At 40.2% G+C, this 24,335-nt stretch overlaps 1 protein-coding gene across 4 annotated transcripts in view; it reads right to left on the bottom strand.

The window, feature by feature from the left end:
- Nucleotides 1–24,335, bottom strand: part of NLN (neurolysin) — a 69,794-nt gene that overhangs the window by 2,380 nt on the left and 43,079 nt on the right. For all 4 annotated transcript variants that reach the window (XM_087815392.1, XM_087815393.1, XM_016202651.2 and 1 more), the window contains exons 8-12: nucleotides 22,218–22,584; nucleotides 19,260–19,461; nucleotides 8,643–8,829; nucleotides 8,186–8,314; nucleotides 6,631–6,767 (exon numbers count right to left, since the gene is read on the bottom strand). In XM_087815392.1, the coding sequence (XP_087671518.1) occupies nucleotides 6,631–6,767; nucleotides 8,186–8,314; nucleotides 8,643–8,829; nucleotides 19,260–19,461; nucleotides 22,218–22,584 (1,022 nt within the window). The remainder of the gene's footprint in view (nucleotides 1–6,630; nucleotides 6,768–8,185; nucleotides 8,315–8,642; nucleotides 8,830–19,259; nucleotides 19,462–22,217; nucleotides 22,585–24,335) is intronic.

The following is a 24,335-nucleotide window of genomic DNA, read 5'->3' as shown; positions in this document are numbered from 1 at the left end:
TGATATCTTACAAAGTATTCTCATCTTGTACAGGGAACTGTAGTTTTAGGTGGTAATAAAAAAAATAAAAAATAAAAAAAAAGGCAAGCTTTGAGTGAGCTGCACGGTGCTGTGAAGAGCCAGCTCGTGCCTCCACTGAATGAATGGTAAAGTCATTGCAGGGCAGGGCACTGTTTAGTCTCACAATATGTGGCTAGTACAGCTCTATTCCTCCCTGCTCAGACTTCAAACAAGTTGATTCAATTTCCTGAATTACAGAGCAATGGTCTTTTAATAGTTTCATTTCCTTTGCAATGAAGTTTGGAGAAGAGTTGAAGAGTTTAAGAGAGCTTGCTTTTCTTAAAAAAAAAAAAAAAAAAATGTGACTTTTTGCATTTTAGGAAGGTATTGGGCCCTCTGGGTGAGAGAACTGGGTCTGGGAGACACATGCCTCAGGTGGAAGGAGTCTTTGCCATACACTATTCTACTTTGTTTATATAGTAAAGAAACTTCGACTGCAGGGAAAGCAGGGAGAGCAGCTCTAAGACGATCACTAACATTTTTCATGCTAAGAAAAAGCCTTCAGGAGGATCTGCTTACAGTAGGAGCACCTATTACCTATTCCAGGAAGGAAAATCATCATCAGTCACCTCTATGGTTTTTCATCCTGGAAGAGTCTCTTTTGGCAATTGAGCATGTCCTCTCTAACAGGGGTGTTTTCTAAAGCCAGGTCAGGAGTTTTGGAGTCAGGCCCAGGTTTGACTCTTGGTTTCGTCCTCAGCTATGTGACCTTGGGCCTTGGTTTCCTTACCTGTAGAATGGGAAAATGCCTACCTACCACAGTTTATGGGAATTAGAGGAGATGGTTTCAGTACATTGCCTACTCCCTACTATAATACCTGGCATACAGTATTCAATAAACCTTAGTTGTCACCTATCCTTCCCTTTCATTTCCTTCCCTCTCACACTGCCCCTAAGTTGTTTCTCATGTAAAGTTCAGGGAAACAAATGCATTCCTGGTTTGGTATTTCCTTAAAATTAGTACTGTGTCCTACTACAGATGGGGGAAAAAAAGCACAACAGACTTCATCGCCACTATTCGTATGAACTAGAATATATAATTCAGTAGGAACACTGAGTAGAAGAGAAAAAGCACTCGTTTTATCTGAGAATATGCACCCTTTGTTGGAGGTGATACTTTAAGAGCAACCGTAACTATCTGCATAAAGAATGCCCATCATCTATCAGTAAAGACAATTCTATATAAATGGGAAACAGACCAGGTCTCCTGCTGTCTCCGTCATCTCTGAAGAGGCACATACAAGCTCCCACTGCCTTCCAAACCTCTCTCCCTCTCTCCTTCTCATTATGACTGACTCTGGGGAGTGGAGCCAGAGTTGGCTCCTTCCTACACTGGGTAACAGGTATCACGGCAGAGAGCATCCACCCAAGAACAGGGGATGGGGATCAGGCACCTAACAGGCTCATCAGTCTGCTTCCAAAGTGGACTTTGAAATCTTTCCTTCTACAGCTCATCTGCAAGCTCCTTCCCAACACTACACCCTTTGTTTTCTATGAGGGTGGGGAGATTGTGGGTGAAGAAAGAATACCTGTGAAGACAACAAAGGAGGCAAGACAGTGCAAGATTGGTGCTGGTCGTCAGGGCCATAAAAACAAGAACAGTGGTAGGAGTCTGCTTGATTAGACATGGCCTTCTGAAACCTTAAGCAAAATTTCAATTTGTGAGGATGGAAGGATAAATCTTTATTTAAGGGGAGGGAGAAGGTCAGGAGAAAAAAGGTACCCTGGGTAGTAGTATGTGCTCTGGGGGTAGAGGAAGGGAAGCAGAGGGCAGGAACTACCAGTCAGGTGGAAAGAGGTCCCCGTTTGTTACAGTACTAATGAAATGTAACAGGTCTGAAGCAGAGGATAAACACCACGATGAAGGACACAGTTCCTGGTACAAGGGCCTGATGATGTAGGAGATGAGATAAAGTAACAGACAATTAACAAGGCCGATCATTAGGACTTTAAGAGAAACACGAAGAAAGGCCGTGAGAACACAAAGGAAGAAAAACTGCTTCTGGCTGGTTGGGATTCAAGACTTAAAAGGTCTGGCCTTGTAAATATTCAAGAAGCAGGTTGGAAATCAATCCTATTTCCTTTCTTGGTCCTTTAAATCAGGCAAAATCTAACTCGGTCAGACAAGGTTGAAGTGTAAGAGAAATCAGCTTTTGGGTGGTAGCTCAGGAGAGCTGAAGCAGAAGTTAATCCATTTGTAAGCCTGTCGGGAGGGGAAATTTCATACCCTCCCTTAGCAACACACTACAGCAGGAACTGGGCTCAGGATTCTGTCTGGAAAGCACTGGAATATTTAGCTTTATGGTACACATTCTCAGTCAGGTGGCTCTTTTTCATGTTTAACCAAGGTTCTTCATGTTTCTGTGTCTGGTCTGTTACTGGATGTAGGATCTAGCTGCTTCTTGATGATATTACCCATTAAAATATAATAGCCACACTTTATCTTGTGTGTGTTTTTTTTGGTGTTCCTTTCAGCAGCAATACATGGTTGTTATTTCTTCTTCATTGATGGAATAAACAAAGCTTAGCAATTTCTCTAAATGCAAAAGAGGAGGAAGATAATTCTAGCTTAACGATATAATTGCCTTTGAATCCACATGTCTATTACCTCTTAGGAAATTTTCCCACGATGAAGTTGCCTTATAAAAAGAAATGGCCTTAGTTAAAAGCCCCCATTTTTTCAACCCTATGATTAGCTGCTGGATTTTGAAACTACATTTGAGACCTTAAAAATATCCTTCAAGAGCTCTTAGACTTACTGGAAAAGTGTCCATCTTAAGCAAGCAGTTCCCTTCCGGTTATTTAAGAGGCCAGTTGGAGAAGTAAAAGGTATTTTTGATAGTGAGACTTCTCCATTTCCCACCAGAAACAAAGCTTTAGATAACATTTAACAAACTAGTCAGATAGTTAAGGTGTTATCTCTATGAACTATGAAGAATATAAAAAACTACAGAAAAAAACCCAGAGGTAGCAAACTTGTAGTCTATTATAGGTAGGTAGCCAGCTCTAACACTTTGATAGAAGCTGATAAAATAAAATGGAGACAATTGTACCATAAAATATTCTATTGCTACCAGCTGGTATTGACACCAGGTTTATATTTGATCCTTCCTGTTACCGTTTTCCAGGTGAGTAGTACACTTTCTACAGTTCTGCTTGCTAAGAACTGCAATGGTTGTCAGAGCGAACTCTGGGCTATGCAGGATGGCGAGAGGTTACAGAGAGAAGGCCTGGACGCATTCTTTTGTTGATACCAATGACCATGACCAATAAGGACAACAATTCATAATAAGCTTGGGACCAAGAATAGGAGGTACTGGCTCCTTGAAAGGCCAGCTAGCTATCTTCTCAAAATGATCAAAAGACACACTAGGGAGGGTGGGAGCCTTGAGAAAATGAAGTCTGCATGACATACTATGATTATTCTGATTGATTGGAAGCCATAAAAATTCTGTCTCTTCATCACAACATAAAAATTCTCTTTCTTTATACCATAGAAATTCTTACTCTTTGTCACAACATAGTTGTAATAATGACCTAAGTTTCTTGTAGAATAGGATTGCCGTTCCAAAGTATTAATTTTTAATAGTGGATATTTGAATTTTGTAAATCAGGTGTTATTTTAGAGTAAACGTTTGTAAAAAAACAAAACAAAACCCCAAACCAAACAAACAGTACACTGTAGGAGGGAATAAAATGGCTATTTAAAAAGCTGTTTATCTACCATAAATGAGTATGGGGGGGGCAAAGGGATTCTTATTGGACACTAGAGCCACATTTACTATTGCTGTGACAGTAGGGGGCATTAATGATATGATATTCCAGAGTATCTGATAGGAAAGAAAAAAGAAGGGATTAAAGCCAGCTTCGTGGCATAAGACAAGTAATAATAGATAGCATTGTTGGATCCAAAATTTTAGTAAAACTAAAAACAGTTTTTAACATCACCAGGAAACAAGTCCAAGTTGTCCAGAACCTTGCTTTCGCCAAGTTCAACCCAGCCCCTTTGTTTAAATTAAGAGTAGTCTGGCTGCCTGCCAAGCTGTGGAGCTTGAGAATAGGAGGAAGTTTAGAAACATAAGGGCAGGATCGCCTCTGCTGGACTTGCAGTTCCTTAGGATGCAGTGCGACCAGTACTCTACTCTGGCTACTGTCTTGACAGCTGGAAGAGAAAAGGTAACAGTGGAGAGGACTGGGGATGTACTCCTGTGGGGGAGCACAGAGGAGATGAATGAGGGTGCTTAATCGAGAGAGGTGCAGGAACATGTACGCCAGGAAACCTCGCCAACTAATAAGAGCCAACGAGAGGTCATAATTGTGCCTTTACATATCTAGACCTTGTGTCTCTTTAAATATTGTGCTCTGATTTCTACAATAATCAATATTCTAAATAAAAATAAGAAAAAGCTCCATAAAGTACAGAAAAATATTTAATAATCACTCATAAATTTATCACCCAAAGAAAACAATTAACAACATTTTCAAGTACTTTTTCCCTAAACACTCATTTTGAAAGAAAAATCTGCATCCTATGGTATAAAATATTTTATAATCCAAATTTTTCACTTTGTATAATAGTTATAGTAAACATTCCAGACATAAAAAAAACTTAGTCAAGCCTTTCCCTCATGTTCAAGTCCACTCTTCTGTTCAGAGGATGGAAAACCACTTTTGGTTTCATGAATGAGTGGCCACTTGAGTAGGGCCTTTAAGGATGGTAAGGTTTCTGAGAGGCAGAGACAAGGCAGGCATACATTTTAGGTGGAAAGAATAGCATGAATCTATTTGTGAAGGTGGAAAGGTCTACGGGAACACAGACGTTCGGCTGACGCTCAGGGAGTTCTGGGAAGTAGGGAAGGAATTTGTTTGCTAACCTTAGGGCTGTGAACAAAGAGAGGGATAACAAGAAGCAAGAAGTTACAAAAATAAAAATAAAATAAATAAGGTAGACAAGGGCTTTTAAAAGTGGGTGATTGGGTCATGAATGGTAATTTAGGAGGACAACTTTCCAGTTCGGTGGGTGGAAGCAAAAGCCAGGAAATGGAGGTTTGCAAAGACTGTTTCTTACACTAAGAAATTAGACTGTGAGAGAAAGAACAGCTGGGTAGCAGCACTGAGGTTCTCACAGTCAACAGCAAAAGCCCCAGTTTTTTTCCAAGATGGCAAACTAGGAAGGCTCAGTGTTAGGGGAAAGGCCTCTGAGACAGGAGGAGAGAAGCACTGATCTATACAAGGGAAAAGAAAGATGAAGATACTCGCTCTCGAGGATCTTAATTTTCTTAGCAGAGAGGAGAGATCACCAGAGAAGAGGGAGGTGGTGGAGACTCGGGGGAACTCAACAAGGGCAGTGGAGTAGGACTGCAGAGTGACACTGGGTGTCCAGCGCAGTCTGCACAGAATGACTTTGTAGTTGGGCAAGTTAATGGAGTCATACGATCTTCCCAGAACACTCTGAACCCCAAGGGCACTATCTCTCAATGACATGGTGGAGGAATCCAGGGCTGGGCACTGGCTGAAGGTCATGCACAAGTCAGGTTATTTATGAGAACAGCAGTCAGTGTTGACCATTGCCATTGTAAATGAGTTGGCCAGGGAATGGAAGGAGATTTAAAGGGACCTGACAGCCTGGGTAGGGTGGGATGAAAGACTGAGTAATTGGAAAGGCTAGTGTACAGAATATAGGTACCCTGGAGGAGGGCTTTATTATTATTATTATTTTCTGTGGTGGTGGTGGGGTAGGAGGGATAGCAGTCTAAATTACATCAGTGTATTTCAGTGCGTACATGAAGGCACTATGCAACCTGGAAACATCAAGTTTGAGGAACAAATCAGTTGGCTGAAATAAGCAGAGAGAGCCTGGTTTTGATAATTTGTTCTTCTAATTTTTGGATCAAATAGAATGAAAAACACACTGGAAAATGCACTGGCCCTAGAAAAAAAATCTGACAGTTGAGTCCTCTGCAAGACTGGAGACTGGGGGACTGTAACTCAGGAAGGTTTGGCTGGCAGCCACCTGGCAGGCAATTCTCTGTACACGGAAAGGAACGGCTCAGGTTAATGAAGCAGCTTAAATTACTTAAAGGCACTCAGGTTACAAACTATGCAGTAGGTGGGGTATGCCAGCCACAGAAAAAGGGAGCCTCCCACAGAAAATGTATAAAAAAAGTGTGTAGAGAATATCAAAACATAAACAGACCGTTTATATCAGAAAGGAGTTTGGCTTTCTTTCTCAATCACCTGTAAAGCTAAAAGACTGTATTGCACATGTCAAAACTAGCAGCTATAAATGCAAAAATGCATAAACAAAGCTTTGAATTTTAATTATGCAATATATTGGAATGTTAATAAGCAAGAAAATGCAGTAGGCTTTTTTTAAACTTATAGAATTAGGGTTAATCACTTGTGTGCTGCAACTTGATGTGTGATGATTTAAGATGCAAGACTTTAAAGCTAAAAGCTGTTACCAAATCTCTTACTCTAAAATCTAGATGTAATAAATATTTTACACTAGGCATTAAAGGGGAGAAAGCAACTACAAAATTAACAAAGAGAGGGAAAAAAATACAATACCTCTGGATTCATTATGCCTTCTTTTTTAAAACAGCTGTAAAACATGTCCATGGAAAATACTTCACTCCAAAGATATCCATAATATTGCCCATCATATCCTCCTGCTAAATGTCCAAAGGTAGCTGGCATGTTTGTGCCTTTAAGGAAAGATATATTTCAATCAATGTGATGGCAAATGTTAATTACCAGGTTATCAGCTAGCTAAGGTTTCCCTTCAGGGAGTCCTGCTGTGGGAGGAGAGATGGGGTTTCACCTCCAGTACATCCTGGGTTTCCGTGTGCCCTCGGTCAAGATGTTTACAAACTTCTCTCCCGAGATGGCTCAACTTCAGAGCTGGTTTCGGCCCTAAGCTCTGGAATGCTTAACAATAGTTTCAGAGGCTCTGTCCACACCCATCAGACAGCTCAGTGTTTCAGAATCCCTCAGTCCTTTCTTACCCTTAGACACACATGAGTTTTACCAATACTCGACTATTAAGCCTATTCTTTGTCACACATCTTTATATCTAAAATGTGTCAGAATGGCACTAGCTAGTTTGGCTCAGTGGTTAGAGTGTTGGCCCGCGGACTGAAGGGTCCTGGGTTTGATTTTGGCCAAGGGCACGTACCTCGGTTGTAGGTTCAGTCCCCAGCCCCGGTCGGGGTGGGAGGCAACCAATCGATGTTTCCCTCTTCCTCTCTCCCTTCCCCTCTCTCTGAAAAGCAATGGAAAAAATATACTAGGGTGAGGATTTAAAAAATAAAAAAATAAAATGTCTCAGAATGGCACTTATTTTAGGTTCATAATTATGGAAAACAAACTTTTTAACTTGAAAAGCTAAAGAAGTTTTACCAATTCAATCCACCTCTAGGATTCTGTCAGAGTGGCCTCAGGCACAAAGTTGCGTAAACAGATCACAGAAGGAAGTGAGGAGCCTAAGACAGACTCCAGGAACTATTCTGACCTTTATTATCTCTATAAATACGACCAATTCATTTAAATAACAACTTATTGGTGAAAAAAGTATTCTTACCAACTACATGTAAGAACAATTACATGTTGGCTTCAAATATATATAATATAAATGTAAACACACACATGTATGCAGCTATCCTCCCACCCACATGAATCTCTTAAGTATCAGGTTAGAGATGCCAAGTCAAACTGATCTCAGAGTCAGAAACAATGTTGAAGTCGTGCTTCTCTGAAACTGCCCCTCTGCTAGTTTCTTACTGAAATCATTGGGAAGTCGTGCAGAGAGGGAGGGAGGAGCCAGGTGAGTGCTGCCAAATGTGAATGGCTTTCTGTGCTCTGGGGTGGAGGCCAATTGCTCACGCCTGATTACACTAAAATGCTGCAAAAGCTGGAGCCACCTTTCCTTCAAGCACATTTGGACAGGACAACTCATAATACAGACAGGGTATGCTTATCCGAAAGTCACGGCCTAATGACAGAAGTCAGAAACAAAATACATTAGGTAATCTGCCTGCCACACTCTACCTTCCCTGGTGGTGTGAGGAGTCTATCCTGTGCCACACAGGAAAAATGAACTCAAGCCATAACAGTGCTTACATACCTGGAGTAGCCGCAACACCCAGAATTTCTGTGCAGCATTTCGCATATTCACTCGCAGCATCCAGCGATGTGTTGGTGTGGAGAGACTGATCAACTTTGCTCAGAACAATCTGGCGTAGGGTCAGAAGACCTAATGACATAAGAATGTTTGGGCATGTTTTGCAGAAGAGAACTATGTGTGCTAATAGTACAAGATCAGAGATTTTGAAACTGATTTCTATAGTACTCATTACAAACTGGAAGCAAAATATCTCATCTAAGATGTAAAAGTAGATGTGTTCTTTTCTTGGGCATAATCCCAGGATTCAGTAGTTCAATACATTTAGTGGTCTTCCCATGTTAGCACTCTTGGGGGACTGTCATTGGTAAAGGGGAAACAGTCCTATAGAAGAAGATGCCAGCAATTCCCTATTCAGTGATTCTAATTTATTTTCCTTTTCTAAAATTACATGTCATACCTGTGTTGACCAATCTAGAAGCAACAAGATTTTCAAGCAGGTCATCCATAATAGGCCTTCCATCTTTATAATGCTTTGATAGTCTCCGGAGGGAATCAGTGTCCCACACCCAATTTTCAAGCATTTGTGATGGCACTTCTACAAAGTCAGTTTCCACATTGGTTCCACTAAATCGTGCAAAGTCAGTCTAGAAAGTAAACATAGAGGTCTTTTTTAAAAAAACACAAAACAACAATGAATGCAAAACAAATAGGTGATTAATTATATAAGCAGAGTTCTCTAAAACTTAAGTCAGGATCAGAGTCAACTGCCCCTTTAAATGAAGGGTTAGAACACAGCCACTAAGCAGCATAAAAAATAACTCCAAAATACTCTAAATTAAAGTAATATTTTATTATTTTTAATCATAAACAAACATAGAACAATTATCCAGAAATCATTACTGAAGTTTTAATCAAAATCAATTAAAGAGTTAAATCACAACACTATAGAGCCTGTAGTATACATAGTATAGACAGACACCCATTGTGTATATGTGATGTTTTGTGTTCTAAACTTCAAGTCAGTGGGTCTAAAATAACCATGTTTATAAAAAGTCTGAGTTGTACTTCTCAGATTGGGTAGAAGATGTTACCTGAAAATGAGAAGCCACCCATTGCCCCAGCCAGGTACACCAAAGGGTTGTGGGTTCAGTACTTGGTTCTGGTGAATGCGGGAGGCAACTGATCAATGTTTCTCTCTCACATTGATGTCTCTGTCTCTCTCTCTCCTCCCCCTATAAAAATCAATAAAAAATAAAGAGAAATAAAATAAAAATAAATAAAATGAGCAGCCACTTTAGTGGGAGTTAGGGTTGTATATTAGTTGGCAAGAGGGGTTAGCTAAATGCAGCTAAAGGAAAGAAGAAACAAAGAATACACTCAAAAGTTAAGGCACCCCTCTGTGAAAGAAAAAGGAGTGGGTGATAGAATAAACCAGTGACCGAAAGTAACCTCCCAGGGTGATCTGATCATAAATTCCTAAATGGGCAAGTCATGGTTGGTAGTCATGCCCTAGGCCTATAACTTCCCTAGTAAAAGATTATCTATGCCTTAAGCAAGCCCTGTCCATTGTTTTTGTGCATCTAGGTTAATGCACCTTTGAAAAGCCTTTTTTTCAGACCCCTCTGAAGACCACCATCAAGAGAACACATCATTTTGTTAACTATCCTGTAATCATAGAGATTTCCCACCTTGCTTTTCCCCACCTCATGTAATCCTTCTTCTTCCCTTTCTCAATTCCCAATGTACAAAAAGAACTTCAGAACTGTCATTCGCAGGGAGCATTGGAGATCTTTCTTCCTGGCATGTCCTCAGTTTGGCTCAAATAAACTCATCAAAATTCTCTACAGCTTTGGACATTTCTTATGTCTACACCTCGTAAAAATAAAGTACTTCTTCTGAGGGTCTAGGCTAAGAGTTAAAAATATAGGGTTTTTTTTTGTGTTTTTGTAAGGAAAGTTTAGTAAATTGTTGAGTCAGACGTCAGAAAAGCTCTTGAGCAGAAAGCTGGGACTTCACTAGAACAGGCTGGTGTTTTTTAATCTTCACAGCATCCAAAGAACTTGTGTAAAACTGCCACTGGGTCGCCTGGGGATTATCATTCTGTTTTCTTCCCTGTACCTGCACCTGCACCTTGTTTCCCTCTTCAGAAGCTTTGGATCCCAGTCTTCGCTTCCTGACTTCATCATCCCTGGGGCTCCAAAGGGAAGGGAAGGGGAGAGGGACTTAACCATGGGCGAAGCGAGCAGATGGGACGCCGAATCAGACGCCGAGTCCGCAGCAAATAACCATTCTGCTTTTGGCCCAGGGCAGGCGCACAGATGTCAATGCCAACTCACATTCTGCCTTCCTCCCTTTATGCAAAAAATGTTTTGCTTGACTTCCCATTATAATTGTGCTGATCCTAGATATGAAGAGCTGCAAATCCTGAAGGGCCAAAGGAAACTGAAATCACTGGGTTGCTGGAATGGGCCACCTGTGTTAGAGGACATCCCAATAAAAAATTCTTACAGGGAAAGGGTTCCAGAAAACGCTGAATATTTTGCCTCTTTTTTGTATATAATCTTCTAAAGCAAATGAACCTACATTTAGATAAAACAAACTTATACAATAATTGTAACATCCAACATTTATTGAGACTTTACTATGTCAGGCATTATGCTAGGTCCTTTACATGGATTATCTGATTTAAATTCCAAAACAACTGTATGAAGTAAGTTATGTAATCTCCGTATCTGAGATAAGGAAATTGAGGCACACTACGATTAAAAGAACTAGGATTTGAAACCATGTGATCTGATGCAAATTTTAACCACAAATGCTATAATGCCTCCCTATCTTATTGAAAAAAATAGAAAAAGATAAAATAAAAGGTTAAGTTATACTGTTACAAAATGACCGAGTCTTCTTGGAAGGGATCTAAATCAGATCAAATTTGCCTTTATGTAAAGAGTAAGCGGTTTTAGTGTACTTCCGTAGAAATCTGACTTCCTCTATGTACTGGAAGATTTTTCAAAGACCAATTATAAGGCTGACGTGCACATGCCAGCCTCTGTAACCATCTATTCTGGACTCGGAATTCTGTAATACGAACTACACAATTTTCTAAAGATTATAGTTTTTAAATAAGTACTACCAGCAAATAAAGGCAAAATCACAGCATCAGCTACCACTATACAACATTTTGACAAAAAACATAAATTTTGCATATCCTGCTTGTGTGAATATTTTTCAATTAGTATTTGCAGATGGTGGGGGAAAATCAACCCCAAATAAAAACAAAATGCATGTGTGTGTTGGTGGTGATGACGGTGTTTCAGAACCTAGAAAAACATGAGCAAATGAATAAGTCATGAGTTAGAATTGAATAAAGGAAGAATTAATGCAGTTATGTCATGCAGAGTCGAGAAGAGAAGGCTTATTCTATCTAAAGCCATCTTGCAGTGGGGGAGAGAGCACAGCAAATGAATGAACAGATCAACAATGTCTTCTAAAGAACAAAAGGAAATGATTGCAAAGAGTAAAAGCTAAAAATAACCCTGCTGCTTACTAATTTCCCGAAAGTCAGTTGCGCTGTTTCTCTGTGTGCCCTTTGGGTAGTATCATTTAAATATTTTTCAAATGAGGAAACAAAGAATCTACAAATTTCAAAAGCTCAATTTCTAGCAAACAACTAAATCTTAAAGAGCAAGGCATCCACAGCCAGCCACTGTCTATGCCCACGACAGAAACCGAGGGCAAATCTCAGGATCCAGCAGCTTGATGGGAGCCGGACATGCAAAACAGCGAGGCGGCTGAGTTATTACTCATTGTTGAGTAGCGCGAAAATACCACCCCCAGCTTTAGAGAGAGAGGAAGGGAGAGGGACAGATAGAAACAACGATGAGAAAGAAACATCATTGATCGGCTGCCTCCTGCACGCCCCCTACCTGGGGATCGAGCCATTGATCGGCTGCCTCCTGCACGCCCCCTACCTGGGGATCGAGCCAGCAACTTGGACATGTGCCCTGACCAGGAATTGAACCCCTTGGTTCCTGGGTTGACACTCAACCACTGAGCCACACAGCCAAGCCCACCCCCAGTTTTAAACTATGGGTTCCAAAGAACCCTAAAAAGTACTTTTATAAAAAAAATTTTATTTGTCAGTGGTCATTCCATATCCTGACCTGTCTGATCTACCCCTAAACCCAGGAATGATAGAGACATTCATATAACAAAGCATTAAAACAAGAACAGTGCTACTGTCTCCTAGGCTTTGCCATAAATAGAGAGTTAAAGGTCAGGCTTGATTTTAACTTCACGTATACCTAGAAATCACTGGAGTAATAGTAATAGAGAGAACCTGAATAACACTGTTAACTCTTTTATTAATCTTCACAGCAGCCCATAGTTCAACAGCTCATATCACCACCATCATTTTAAAGACACATGAAACAACACATAATCTACAGGAATCTTGAAAACTGCATCTTAAATTCACAGGCTTACTCCCAAACTGGCTATACCTTCCTGATTACTACTTCTTATACTGAAATGGCTTCTTTTTAGATATAAACAAATACAAGTACTCCTCAAACTCAAATGCAAAGTAGGCTGGGGAGTATGCATGCCTTATTTACCACTCTATCTCCAAAAGCTAACACAACCCCAGAAAGTCGTTGATGGTCAATAAATATTTGTGAAATAAATGAAGCTGTGAGAATGTTTCTATATGAAGACCCAAACTTGAAACAACTCTAAGAGACTTTCTCTTATCAGGCTCGATCTGACCTCTTAGCCTCCAACATAGCATCATCTCACTATTCTTTCAATATTTGTATCCTTTAATAATAGGTTTTAATTTTTAAAAATTTACATTTCATGACCTCAAACTAAAACCTAAACATTCAAGATACTACCTTTTTTTAGTTTTGAAACTCATCCTACCATATTCAGTATGTCAGGCACAATAGATAATCAATAACTCTGTCTCTGAGGTAATTAAACACTTTTCTCTTTTAAAAACATTTTTCCAATTATTTAAAAATACAGTAAGTAAATGAAAATAATAGCTTGTCTCCAAGCAGAAATAAGTGATGCAAAGATCATCACATTTGGTTTATGACTTTAGCATTTATTCCATGTACACATGTGAGTATGTATTATATATAAACAAATGAACACACAAATAAATAATGAAAATGAGATCCTGAAAGAAATCACTTCTAACAGTGACGTTGGAAGCTATAGCATTGTTCAAGGTTGGGAGTAGGGAGCAAAGAACACAAGGCTGTTGACAGGTGTTCACTGTACTATCAGGACTGAAACCTAAGAGGTCAGCTTACACAGAGGGATGCGTGGAATTAGATAAACTCATTTACTCCAAATGAGTTTAAGTGAGACTGATTTAGAGGGAGTGCCATTTAAGAAACATAGGAGAAAGACATACTTGGGAGACCAAACACAGCGTCTCCAGTGCATGGATTGAGAGCACAGAGAATGGTTGGTTATAGGCCAGAGTGGTGAAGAGCTTGACAGTCAGATCCTGAGTAAATCATTTAACTTTCCTAAGTCTCAGCTTCTTCCATTTGGAAATGGGAAAAATAAAAGTATAATAATAGCAGTAGATTGGTAAATCTACTTCAGAGAATACTGTAGGGACGAAATTAACTCGTAAGTGTAAGGCACCGAGTCTCCATAGTGCTTGCATATGGGAAGTGCCAAGTACATCTTGGCTGCTATTATGCTCCTTAGCCTGCCCGGTGTGCCTGAGCAGGATGGTCTTGGCTGCTCCAACTCAGCTTGTCCCAGGCTTCCTCCAGGTATCTATTCCTTGGTGTTAACGATGCAGATAACACAGCCACATTTCTCTTCAGATAACACAGCCACATTTCTCTTCAGCTAATCTCCTACCACTCCCAATACTCTAAACTGCCCATTCTACTCTAGCTTCAGGAATCAAACTTCTGAGCAGGCAGTAGTCATTAAAACAAACCAAACCCAAACAGAAACCTAAGGTTTCCAATCACCTGCCACAGATCCTCACCCAAAATCCATCTGTGAATTCTCTTAAACACTAGTGACTGTAATTCTCCTCATGGCAACTCCACCCCTGCCTCTTAAATTATGACTTGTATGCTACTTAATAGATCCCCAAAGCTCTGAATTACATATAAGCAGTTACAAGACTACTTCTAATATGTATAGCACTTTACGTTTTCCCAAGTACCTTTTCACACATCACTTAATCTCTCATCAGCACCCCAGGGATGGAGCTATGAGAAGTTTTGCCATTCTCATTTTATGGGTAAGGAAAATAAGATGGCTCAAGGACGACGAATAACTTGCCGAAGTCACATAGCCAGACCCACAAACACACAGATGATCTTTAATCTAGTGCTCTTGTCGTAACACCAGTGTGCCTGCCTGACTGACACAGGATATGTTTAATTACGACTGTACCTAATTAAAGATACTTGAAGTAGACAAGATGCTCTACTAGTCTTTTGACCAAATTAACAGTTTATTTAAAAATCACGATTTGAATTTTATCTGTTCTTCCGTCCCTTTCATTTTTAATTAGTAAGGCTTTGTGATTCTGAGGGGTTGCTTTAAAATATCTCTAACAGTCCAAAACTGATAAATGCCCTTAACTCGCAAACCATCACAGGCACCACAATGGAGGCTGGAAGAAGCACGAGGGTTCTTTTCTTCATAAGTTCAAAAGGTCAGTGATCACTGAGAGCCTCAACCACAATAAAGCCTTGAAACAGGAACAGGCACTAGAGATACCACCTCTTGATTGCCATCTTCAAAATTACCTCCCCTGCAGTGTAAACACAAGCAAATAGGAGCAAAACTCATCTCCTGAGTGATGAGATGGTAGACAGATGGAACTAGTGCATCTACATGCTTGAAACTGGCTGTTCCTGCCGACATTTAAATATCCCCGTGACAGGCTCCAACCAGCCCGGCTGGTCATCAAGCCTGCAAACTGCCACAGCGGAGGACTCACAATGAGCGGCACAGCTCAGATCCAATGTACTAAATATGCACAGGAAGTTTTTAATTCACAACATGGTCGCCAGGTACATCAGAAGTGTTTTACTAAACATTAAAGCTATTAAACTCCTCATTCACTGCCATTCAGGTCAGGTCAGTACAAAAGGGTTTGAAATTATTACAAAGCTGCAAATATATGGATCTGTGCCTATATTTTAAGACAAAAGTAGTGATCACTGGGTTCCATGTATGACTACCTTAAAAGTTCTTAAAATGTGATAGGACATTTGAAAGGATTAATAGACAAATCACAGATTTGTCAAAGAAAATCTTGTGAGGAGATAACCAGGTAAGAGACTGCACTAACATACTGTTCAACTGTAGGACACATGTTGTGTTCATGAACGAGGTTAAGCAGGCTTTCAGACTCGAATATAGTCTACTGCTCCAAGAGACACCAAACTGATGGGATAAACAAATATTTCCGTCATGAGTCAAACAGCTCTAAAATGACATAGTACCAAGGTAATATTTTCCAGTACTAAAGTGCCACCTCAAAGGATCAAAAATAATATCAATAATGAAAGTAACAGAGTTGTGGAGAACTGCACTATGAATATGTGGTAAGCATATGATATTAAGGTTATAAGAGGTCTGTGTCCGAAAACAAGGACATATATCAACAGCACTGAAACCCCATTTGAGGATCACTATCATTTTACCTTTTTTATTTATTTATTTTTAAATATATTTTTATTGATTTCAGAGAGAGGAAGGGAGAGAGAGAGAAACATCAATGATGAGAAAGTCATTGATGGGCTGCCTCCTGCACGCCCCATGCTGGGGATCGAGCCCGCAACCCGGGCATGTGCCCTGACCGGGAATCGAACCTCTATCTCCTGGATCATAGGTCGATGCTCAACTGCTTTGCCATGCCGGCGGGGCTCACTATTATTTTAATAAATGTGAAATTAGGACGCCAAATTACTTCCTTGTGAAATCACTAGCTGATAATCATATCCAAATAAAGAGGAAACTGCAGGAGTTCTTTACTTGGAATCTATTATGGTCTGGGCTTCAAGGGCTCTGTGAGCTCTTTGGAATTCCATGTAAAAACTTGAGTGGATAAGTACATGTGCATTTTTCTGGAAGAGGCATCCACAGCTTAAATAAGACTTTTGTAGGGTCCTTAGATCCTCCAAAGTTAAGATCCACTGTTCTAAAAGTAGGCCGGTATATAAATACATAACTAGATCTTGGATAATCTAAGTAATATCCCATAAGTCTGAAATTAAGAAAATTATTTCACTTTTCTACGTTACTCATAAAAGTAATTTAGAAAAATGGAAACTAGATGCATCCTAATTAAAGAAAACATTAGTCATTAGTCATTAGAATGGACAATGATGGAAAATAAGTATTTCTGGACTCCTATTGCTATAAAAATAGAATTTAAAAGTAAGAAAATTTAGGTTATTTCTTGGATTAAACAGAGAATAGAAACGGTTACATCAGTATGTCCGGACTTAATTATCTGAACAGATTCATATCCTATTCCCCTCTGTTTTTTTTGTTTTGTTTTTTTGTTTTAAATAAAACATAGAAGCATCAGGATTGTAGCATTTTGGAAATGAGTGGATACATTTTCGGTTCTTGCAAAATCAGAGGCTACTCTGGGGGTTAGGGATGCCGGATGTTCAGGACTGAACTGCATGGGTCAGAACAACAAAAATTGTCCCCTGCTCTGCGCGCCTCGTATTTCTCGCTGGGCACTCAAATAAATGAAAAATCTACAACTGAGTGAGCCTAGAAACTAACTCCACTGCACATATTTTTGCAAAGTCCTTTTTACACATTTTTAATTTCCAAGGTGCTAAATACTGGGATCAACTGTGTAAATCAAAGTAAGACTACTTTTTCATTTGGAAGCTTCTTAAGAGGTGTTCAACATTTTGGGAAATCCCGTCACCACTATGCTATGGGCTGAATGTGTTCCTTCCCCAAATCAATATCCCCGGTGTGATGGCAGCAGGTGGGGCTTTGGGAGGCGAGTAAGTCCTGAAGATGGAGCCCTCGTGAACAGGATGAGTGCCTTTATAAAAGAGGCCCCATGGAGGTCCGCCACCCTTTCCACCATGTGAGGACAAGAAAGCAGGTCCTCACCAGGCACCCTGATCTTGGACTTTCACCCTCCAGAACTGTGAGAAACTTCTGTTGTTTATAAGCTACCTGGTTTATGCTATTGTTATAGCAACATGAACTAAGACAACGGCAACGCCATTCTTGGAGTTGAGCTGGCAACACAAACCACTTATATCAGCCTGCAGTTGGGTCCACCCTGCTGCTGGATTCAGGGCTGTTCACATATAGTGCAAATCCATGTATACTACATTATGTCTTAGTACGTAGGCGTGCCAAGGCATTACCATTTGAAAACCATAAAAAAATATTTCTTTTCACAAGGACATTATATCAATTATAAAAATTCTCTGTTATAAGGAAAGGCTGCTAGGGAAAAACTAGTAAAATCCAAATACAGTGTGGGGTTTAGTTCAGAGTTTTGTACCGACGCCAACTTCCTGGTGGTGGCACACATACTATAGTAAGGTAAGATGCTAACATAAGGGAATCAAGGTGAGGGGCACTTGGACAATTTCTGTACTATCTTTGCAACTTTTCTGCAGATCTAAAACTATTCTAATAAAAAGATTATATATTAAAATTTACCTTTAGAGATATATAGAGATTTCAAATTTGGAAAACTGTCCCTCCATTTCTGTTAACATCAGTTTTTAAATTTTATTTCTTGAGTTTTGTTTTTTAAAAAAATATCTTTATTGATTTCAGAGAGAGGAAAGGAGGGGGAGAGAGGGAGATAAAAACATCAATGATGAGAGAGTCACTGATCGGCTGCCTAGCCTGCAGCCCGGGCATGTGACCTGACCGGGAATTGAACCCCGATCTCCTGGATCCTAGGTCAACACTCAACTGCTGAGCCACACCTGGCCGGGCTCTTGAGTTTATTTAAGCCAAACTGACAACATAAGCTGGGGGGCAGGATCTCAAATGCTCCAACATCAGTGTTTTGGTTTTTTTTATTTTGATTTATTAGTTTCTTTGCCTTTATTATTGAGAATATTACAGATGTCCGCTTTTTATCCCCACTGATCCTCTCCACCCCACATCCATCCCATCCCCAGGCTTTCTCCACACCAATGCCTGTGTCCATGGCCAACATCAGTTTTTAAAACTCTTAGATTGAACTACTGAACTGTCTGTTTTCATATGTCAATGAGTTAAATATTAGCAAGTTCATATGGTTTATCCTAGAACAGTTGGGGTCTAGTTGATGGGACTGCACTGTAATGTTGAGAATAAGTGTAGTTTTCATATTCTGAAATAAAGAAAAATCAGCTACAATCCATTACACACACACACACACACACACACACACACACACACACACACACTCTCCCTCTCTGGTAAATTCTCCCCATGGTTATACTACATGATTTATGATTTTAATTTGAGGCTAGTAAACAAAGGACTTATAAAATATTTATTATTAAAAAAGGAGTCAAGAACCTGAGATAGCTGAAAACCATTTAACTACACAAAGCATTAACAAGCAGAAGAGACAGAGTACACCAGTTATTTATCTGTGAAGCTTATACCAAATTCCTATGGAAAAGAAAAAAATTAAAATCAGAGTATTTGTGCCCTGGCCGATGTTGCTCAGTGGTTAGAGCATCAGACTGCACATTGAAGGGTTGTGGGTTTGCTCCCTGGCCCTGCTTCTCCCTGGTGCATGCAGGAAGGCAACCAATAGACGTGTCCTCTCTCACTGATGTTTCTCTCTCTCCCCCTCCTTCTCTTTCATTCTCAATAAGGCGCTTTCATCAGTGAATTCATCTCCAAGTACAAATATGCTCTGAAACAGAATGCAATCAGAAAAATTTTGTGTTTTTGCAGAAGGCCTGTGAAGTTCTTGAACATGTTCAGCTTCTGAAAAAATATGGTAAAGAGAGAAACCTAAGTGCAGTGAGAAAAAAAATGTGGAAAAGCATTTGGCAGGTTTACCATCAAAATCACTCACCTGTGCACAAATCTGATGCATGACATGACCAAACTCGTGGAAGTAGGTCCTCACCTCATCGTGCCTCAGGAGGGAAGGACGACCTGCGAGGGGCTGTGAGAAGTTCACCACAAGGGCTGCCACCGACATCATGCGGCTCCCGTCGGGGAGGAGGCAGCCAGGCTGGAGGCCAAAGCAGGCTGCGTGGTTGTACTTCCCTTCCCTAGGGACCAGAGCGCAGCCTGTGAGACTCGAGCACGCTGCTCTAGCAACACTGCCCTGGCCTCTCTGAGCCGTTAAGTCATATTTCATACATATTTGATAGAAGACGCTTCAAAACATTTAATTCACTTTTTAGAAAGCAGGTCGACATTGTGTTAAAATGGAAAAACTAAAACTAAACATACAAAACCCAACTATCACGTCACATGAGTTCTATCTCCAAGGTTTCCTTTGTTGAAAATTTTTTTCAGAATTAAGAATATGTACCACACTGAGTATACAGCTGCATGTCCAACTTATTTTATTTATTTATTTTATAGAATTTATTGGGGTGACATTGGTTAATAAAATTATACAGGTTTCAGGTATACAATTCTATAATATACCATCTGTATATTGTATGGTGTGTTCACCACCCCACTGCATGTCCAACTTTTTTCTTTTCTTTTTCTGGTCATTCCTTTTTATTTATTTATTTATTTTTATTTTTTATTTTTGTTTAAAATATTAAATGTCCAACTTTTTAAATGAGCTCCTGCTTTTCTTCCTCAAAGAAGAAGTCACAATTTATTAACCAATGTCACTCCAATAAATTCAATAAAAAAATTTTTAAGAAAGGAGTCATTAAACACTAAATAGTGTTGAAATCTGAGATAAAAGATACAGTTTGATTCACGAGGTGGTTTTCCCTTAAAAACAGAACTGATACAAACCAAATTCCATACAATAAGGTGGTTCTTTTTATTCAAGGAGGGAAGAATCAGGGTTCATAACTAAATGAGCTCCTGTGACAGACTACACAAGCCTTTTTGAAAGAGATGCTCCCAGTTAGCCTGGGAAAAGCATAAATGATGCCATAAAGTTGTCTGTTCTTAGACACTGTGGAATCGGTGAGGGTCTCTCCAAAAGCTAAGGGCCATTAGACTCTAGGACTAGGTTGCCACCTTCTTTTTTGCTAGAAGAATAACAGTACTTTCAGGTTGGGGTGAATTTTTTAGTTTGATTTGTATGTATTTTTCTGTATTATCTTTTCTTGGTGACTCTTAGGCTTCTTCCTGCTGATGCTATTAAAGTTAAAAAAAAAAAGTAGTCTTTTTCCAGCAACTATTATGATGCATAAAGTTGGAACAGGCATCATTGCTCCTCCCTTTACAACAATAACATGCTGGAAAATCTGCAAATCACAACTTTCCTTGAATCTGTCAGAAAGCAGAGGTTGAATGGCAATCAACTAACCTACGGTCTAAGACAGTTGCCTCCAGAGAGAGAGAGGAAGGAAGGAAGCACACTTTTTTTTTTTTGTTAAAAGCCTGGAGCACATACTGCAAACACCAGTAAGAAAAAAATTTAACAAATTGCTAAACGCTGATGGTGGACCAGCAATAATCAAGAACCAACAGGAACTGTAGAAAAGGGAAACTATGCCTCCAACTGCAGGTCTTCTTCCCAGACCTCGCTGGATGCACACAAAGGGACTGGGGCAGGATGGGGGCCCTGAGCAAGCATCAGTTGGGATCAAGCTCTGGGGGCGGGGCAGCTGCTGTCATGAAGGCCCAAGGCACTGCCTAGACCCTCTTTACTCTTCCCTACAGAACAAAAGCCTTCAACTTCTGGGAGAAGGACAACAAGCCATGCTTCCTGAAGAGCACTAGTGAAAACCCACTGCCCCTGGGGAAGGAAACAAAAAACCCTCTACACCCGCAGAAGAGCTAGAGTACACTGTGGGCCCCGACTTATGGTCGAGGGTGGGGCAGGAACACTGAAAGACCACACTCCTAAGACCCAGGGACACAGAGCTTACCTAAGAGTGATGCTTAATCAGAATAGCAGAGACTTCCCTCTTCCTAACCAGGCTAATAAGCATCCAGGAACAAATAATAGCAGTCTAGTGCTGAGAGAGGAGCTAGAGCATGGTACGAGATCTGCTCTGAAGCATGGCACAGAGAAAAGACCTAAACTTGAGGGTGGAACAGACACTGAGGAAAACTCGGGCAAACCAGTTCCAATCCTAAACGTAAGATACAGTAATCTGAAGTTTTTGGTGCACTGAGGTCAACCATGGCAACAACAAATCTCAAATCCAACTCAACTACTAACTAGATTGAATCAAACACACATTAAAGGCCTACCCGAAGTAATTATGTGCCCATTTCTAGGTATTAAAACTATTTACCTAAGTCTTTACTGTCAATATAAGAAGTCTGGCTTTCAAAAAAATTGTAAGGCATACAAAGATGCAAGGGAAAAAACCACACACTGTCAAGAAGCAAAGAAAACAGATTCAGGTATGGCAATAATGTTGGAGCTCTATCAAATGAAGTATTTAAAATCATTAAAATCATTAAATGTTAACAGTTCTGGAAGATGCTACTTTTCACCACTCATTTTCAATATCACACTGGAAGTCCTAGCTAATAAGACAAGAAAAGGTATTAAAAAGGTATACAGATTGGGAAGGAGGAAATAAAACTGTCTTTGTCTGCAGATGACAGGACTGTGTAGAAAATCTAAAAGAATCAACAGAAGAACTCCTGGAACTAATCAGTGATTACAGCGAGGTTACAGGATATAAGGTTAATATACAAAAGTAAGTAAGTAATGGACAGTAAAACATTCTGGCCAGACATTCTGGCTTCAGAACCCCCATCTTTAATCGCTTTACTAAGAACCAAACAAGAGATCTATGGAAGACAAGAGTGTTAGTCTGGGTAGGAGCTGAATCCTTAAGATCCCTTCCAGTAACATGGTCACCCGTACCTTGGGTAGAGGTCCAAGTAGAACTGTCCCAGCACTTCTCCTGTGGCTTTTTCCTTCACAGTGTAAAGTGTAACACTTTTATTCCACACGTGAGCATCTGCCACTTGCTCAAATGAGAGTCCCAACAACTCCTGGTAGATGCCGAGCAAGCCTTCAGTAACCACTTCAATGGGGAAGAACTCCTTGAGGACCTCCTGGTCTATGGAGTACCTGAGCTCTTCTGTCTGCGCCATGTAGTAATACAGATCCCAGGCATTGATTTTCCCATCGTATTCAAAACCTCTCTCTTCACATTCCTTTTTCTTCAAATTCAAAATAAACTCTCGCTCTGCCTCACCCAAGGGTTTTAATTTCTGGCTTAAATCATCTGTGAGGAAAGAGGGAAAAGTCAACGATGTATTGCTCTTAGGAGCAAGTATGTTCATACATACCCATGTTTCAGCATGGTGCTTCCTAGAGTGCTTGAAATAGATAAACTGAGGAGAAAGGGAGGTGGGAAGGAGAGAGAGGGAGGGAGGGAGGGAGGAAGGGAAGGAAGGAGAGAAGGAGAGAGGGAGAGAGGGAGAGAGGGAGGGGGAGGGAGGGAGATGGAGGAAAAGAGGGAGGTAGGGAGACAGGGAGAGGGAGGGAGAGAGGGAGGGAGAGAGGGAGGGAGAGAGAGAGGGAAGGAGGGACGGAGGGAGGCTTAGGCTCCCCAGAAAGGCAGGGAAAATAAATCCAATGTGCCCTGTGACTAGTATTACTAAAACTGTTCAATGCCTTTGATGGCTATGGGTTAGTTTCACTACCCCATTCTTATGAAGAAGGTCCATCTGGACACAGTGATTACACTTTTTTTTAAAAAATACGTATCTATCTTTATTGATTTCAGAGAGAGGAAGGGAGAGGGAAAGAGAGAGAGAGAAAAACATCAATGATGAGAGAGTCATTGATCTGCTGCCTCCTGCATGCCTCCTCCCGGGGGTCGAGCCCACAACCTGGGCATGTGCCCTGACTGGGAACTGAACCTCAACCTCCCCGATCCTAGGTCGATGCTCAACCGCTGAGCCATGCCGGCAGGGCTGATTCCACTTTTTAGATGGATACCTCAACTTTTGACTATTTTACTGTACTTGGCGAAATGAATTTGCTCTTATTATGTATTTATTCTTCACAATTTGTTTTGTATATAAGATAAACATGCTCGGCTCTGTAAGGAACATGGCAGCTGGCGAAGCAGCCCCGTCGTGTGAGGTGAGGCCAGAGCCTGAGGAGTGCTGTGAAGGGAAAGAAGGGAACTCACAGAAGATAAAAGAGGAACAGCTCTGAGAGGGTCTGTCAGAGGTATGAGAATACAGGGGCGAGAGGACGGCTCAGATGGGCATATGCCAATTTCAAATGAGAGGGAAACTACTTTAAAGGAATTAAGTTAATCAGGCAGTTCTTTAAAAAAATTTTCAGTATGTACAGTTAAAACTAAAGGAAACATTTTCATCAAACCTCTTAACTCCCTGAGACATTTTTTGTATAACATGCATCAGTATGTGACAACTACTTATTCACATCTCTGTTGTTTCTACTCAGGGAAAATTCATTGAGAAAGAGGCCTCATTTTATTCCTTTCTATGGTTTTACCACTTACTGTACTCCTAATATAGAATAGCTATTCCCTAAATGTCTTAAGAATGAATAAATGAATTATATGACTAACTATCACTTATAGAGCATCTGCTACATGTCACATACGATGCCAGCATATACATTAATAATGCAACGTATGGTCAGTGAGGACATAGTGGAGTAAATTTTGGGCTAAAGGCTGATTTTAAGCCATTATTAATAACCTCCAACTTAATTAAGCTAATAAAAAAAATACCAAAGTAAAAGACTACATACTTTGACTAGTTGTTAAAGGTGAATAAAGTCTGAAAGGGGCCAAGAGGAAAGTTAAAAAGAAAATCATACTTTGGTAAACTCTGATTAGAGAAGATTACAATAAAAATCAGCATCTATACCAGGTTGTTACTCAACCACTTTCACTAAGATAAGAGAAGAAAACAGTGACTATTGGAGTAGTGACACTAAATTGAGATGGGGATGGGAAGGGTGTACAGTATCAATGACTGAATGTCATGGACT

Source organism: Miniopterus natalensis, chromosome 3 (assembly GCF_054644295.1).
Source record: "Miniopterus natalensis isolate mMinNat1 chromosome 3, mMinNat1.hap1, whole genome shotgun sequence".
Classification (NCBI taxonomy): domain Eukaryota; kingdom Metazoa; phylum Chordata; class Mammalia; order Chiroptera; family Miniopteridae; genus Miniopterus; species Miniopterus natalensis.
The sequence above is the reverse complement of the archived record's forward strand: the minus strand, read 5'-3'. Positions and strand labels throughout refer to the sequence as shown.